The sequence below is a fragment of the Solanum stenotomum genome, chromosome 1 (assembly GCF_019186545.1).
Source record: "Solanum stenotomum isolate F172 chromosome 1, ASM1918654v1, whole genome shotgun sequence".
Classification (NCBI taxonomy): Eukaryota; Viridiplantae; Streptophyta; class Magnoliopsida; order Solanales; family Solanaceae; genus Solanum; species Solanum stenotomum.
In genome coordinates this window covers 47,041,756-47,044,542 of record NC_064282.1, presented here as the reverse complement: position 1 = coordinate 47,044,542, position 2,787 = coordinate 47,041,756, and the positions used below count along the sequence as shown (strand labels likewise).

Sequence of the window (2,787 nt, the reverse complement as noted above, 5' to 3'; positions counted from 1 at the left end):
CATTCTCTCAAATGATATCGTGCACCACGATAAGGTGCTAGAAAGCCCTTTGTATTTGCATAGCCTGCATCAACAATGTAATATTTTCCTACAAAATTACAAGTATCAGCTTGAACTCTTTAGAAAAATAAATAATATCACTATTTGAATTATTAGTAAATTACCATTCGGAATTTTCAATCTATTTTGTGATCTTTCCCAAACAGCATTTCTTAACACTCTAGAATCCGAAGCAGAGCCTTCCCAACCACTAAGCACGTATTGAAATTTCATATCAAAATCTACAACAGCAAGGACATTTTGAGAAAGAACTCCTTTACGATTTCTATATCTCGGTTGTTCTTCCATGGGTATTAGTGCAGGAATATGAGTTCCATCTATAGCTCCAACGCAATCCTTCAAAAAGCTTACAATAAATTTTAAAATATGACACAAAACAATTATAAAATTTTAACTAGTAAAAGTAAATGTAATGCTAAAAACTAACCTTGAACCAAGGATAAAAAAATGGATTAGAGGATATTTCATGCGAGATATCTTTTCCTGCCTGTTTCACATAGTATTTCCCTAATCGGAGACAAGCTTTCAAGCACTTGTTAAAATAACGACTAATTGTTTCTCCTGAATGTTGAAAACGATTTTGCACAACTCTATTCCTTTCATTATGAGCTAACGTAAATAAAAATATAGCCAATTGTTCTTCAACTCTAACCATTCTTGAATCAGTTAATAGACCTCTTGTTTTCATCTCATCTGCAAATTGCAAGAAACATCCAACATTCATACGTAATAGGTCATAGCATCCACGAGGATGTCCTTCAATCAAATATTTAATAAACTCTGCTCCAGTTAAAATTGATCCGTGCACTCTTTTTTTGGATCCAACACCAAAATAACTTGCAATGATACTAATTAAAAGAACACATTTTGCCAGAAACACCATGACGTGATCATCCTTTGCCATCCTAATTGACAAGTAAATGAATTAATTCAAGAATAGATAATCTAGAAGAGAAGTGATAATATCATATACAATCTTAACAAAACATAAGATATGTAACGTAATTTCAAAACAAAGAAGAGATAATATCATATACAATCTTAACAAAACATAAGATAAGTCTTAGGATTAATTCTAGAATAGATAATCTAGAAGTAAATAAGATACCAGCCCAAAACGTCATTCAAACAACAAAATATGCTTTTAAACGACATCACTCAATATAAACCAAGTTTGCGCATGACCCATTTCTTTCTAAGCTCTGGAGGCATAGCAGCAAAAAATTCAGCATTTCTCTTATCTACAAGGAGGTCAACAGTTTGCATAGTCCATTCATCATCGAAGTCTAATTCCAATATCAAAGGCATTAATTTTTCAGCGGAAGTGTTTTTTGGTTCATGTTGTAGCCTTATTTGTTCTTCAGCTATTGCTGTCCATCGATCAACAGATTTTGCCAAGCTATTTCCAATAGAATTCTTAATTCTCTTTGGACGTGATGTCAAAGTTGGTTGCTCATCTAAATGCCTTTTTCCTGCTCTCTTTTCTTGATTAGATGATTGAGTTATTTCAGGACTAGTAAAGTTCATGTTCTGAACAAAATATCCATCATCTTGGTCAACAAATTGTGTATTTTCAGCAGATACGGTAACTTTTTCAGCAGCTATATCATCATCGGTGAATTCACTTTGAAAATCCTCGACATCATTAATTTCACACCCATTCCTACCATCAGCGACAGTATCTCCAAAAATTAATGCCAAAGTATTATAGTCTGGCAACGTCTTCGTCCTATACTTAGAATCTTTTGGGTGTGCCTATTATATTATCAATAGTTTTAAATCAGAAAATAAATAACATAAATTTACTATATTGAGAAAAAAATAAGAATATATGTAACTCACTGCGAGGTATTGCTCCCAGACATCATCTTCAACATCAACTTTTCGAGTTTCTTCATTCCACCCAAATCCACTATGTTGTGACATTCTCTTCATAGTAGCATAGATCTTCTTCAAAGTCCTCATCCTATTTTTCATTTTAGTCTTATCTAATTTGTCCCCATATAGCTTGTTCATTTCTTTTTCTACACTATCCCATCCTTCAGTGGTTAAGCCTCCAGGTTGTGTTCTTCCTAACTTAACTTGTTCAGCAATAAAGTAAATGAAATGTTCATCTTAAACTTCACTCCATTTGGTGTATGATTTTCCAACCTTAGGTGTTTGGTTAGTTGTCATCCTACATAAATGAAAATATTAAAAATTTCAAGGCAAAAAAGTACTTCACTAATACACCAACAGTTGCACAGATGATAACATAAACACCAACCAAATCAACAAGATTTCCACCCATACCAACTGACATTCACCGATCAGAACCAATCATAAAAATAAAGTAAATATGCAGTTCTTATCTTTAGTATTTCAATAATATCATGTGCCCCTTCATCAACTTAATACCCAGAGCCTACAAGTAAATACGTAGCCCAATCTCAATAGAAACAAACAGTGAACACAACCATAAAAATCCTCAACAAATATTGGCACAAATCATGAACTCAATCAATCTCCAATTAAATAAGGCCTGATTTGACTTTAAACACCAAACCCAGTTTCAATTTATTATAAAAAAAAAATTTTAAAAAATTAATTCTCATATTTATTTTAATCTCAAGAACTAATAGGAGAAAATACAAAGATCAAACTCATACATAATCTACCTAGACATCAAAATTTGAAAGTAAAATGAATCAAAAAGAAGTCTTACTTTGAAAGAAGATGCACTGTAGG

The 2,787-nt window shown here is 32.3% G+C and overlaps 1 protein-coding gene across 1 annotated transcript; it reads right to left on the bottom strand.

The window, feature by feature from the left end:
- Window positions 1-1,177: 1,177 nt before the first annotated feature.
- On the bottom strand, window positions 1,178-1,989 carry LOC125853254 (uncharacterized protein At2g29880-like). Its single transcript, XM_049532922.1, has 2 exons — window positions 1,903-1,989; window positions 1,178-1,815 (listed from the first exon to the last, which is right to left on the bottom strand). The coding sequence occupies exons 1-2, from the start codon at window positions 1,984-1,986 to the stop codon at window positions 1,219-1,221; spliced, it is 681 nt and encodes a 226-aa protein (XP_049388879.1). The 5' UTR covers window positions 1,987-1,989; the 3' UTR covers window positions 1,178-1,218.
- Between the last annotated feature and the right edge of the window lie 798 nt (window positions 1,990-2,787).

Bases quoted from the DNA above. Each gene is read 5' to 3' on its own strand.
- LOC125853254 (XM_049532922.1), bottom strand. From the start codon at position 1,986: ATGTCACAACATAGTGGATTTGGGTGGAATGAAGAAACTCGAAAAGTT. The intron at 1,816-1,902 runs GTGAGTTACATA...ATAATATAATAG, and splicing joins TCTGGGAGCAATACCTCGCA to GCACACCCAAAAGATTCTAA.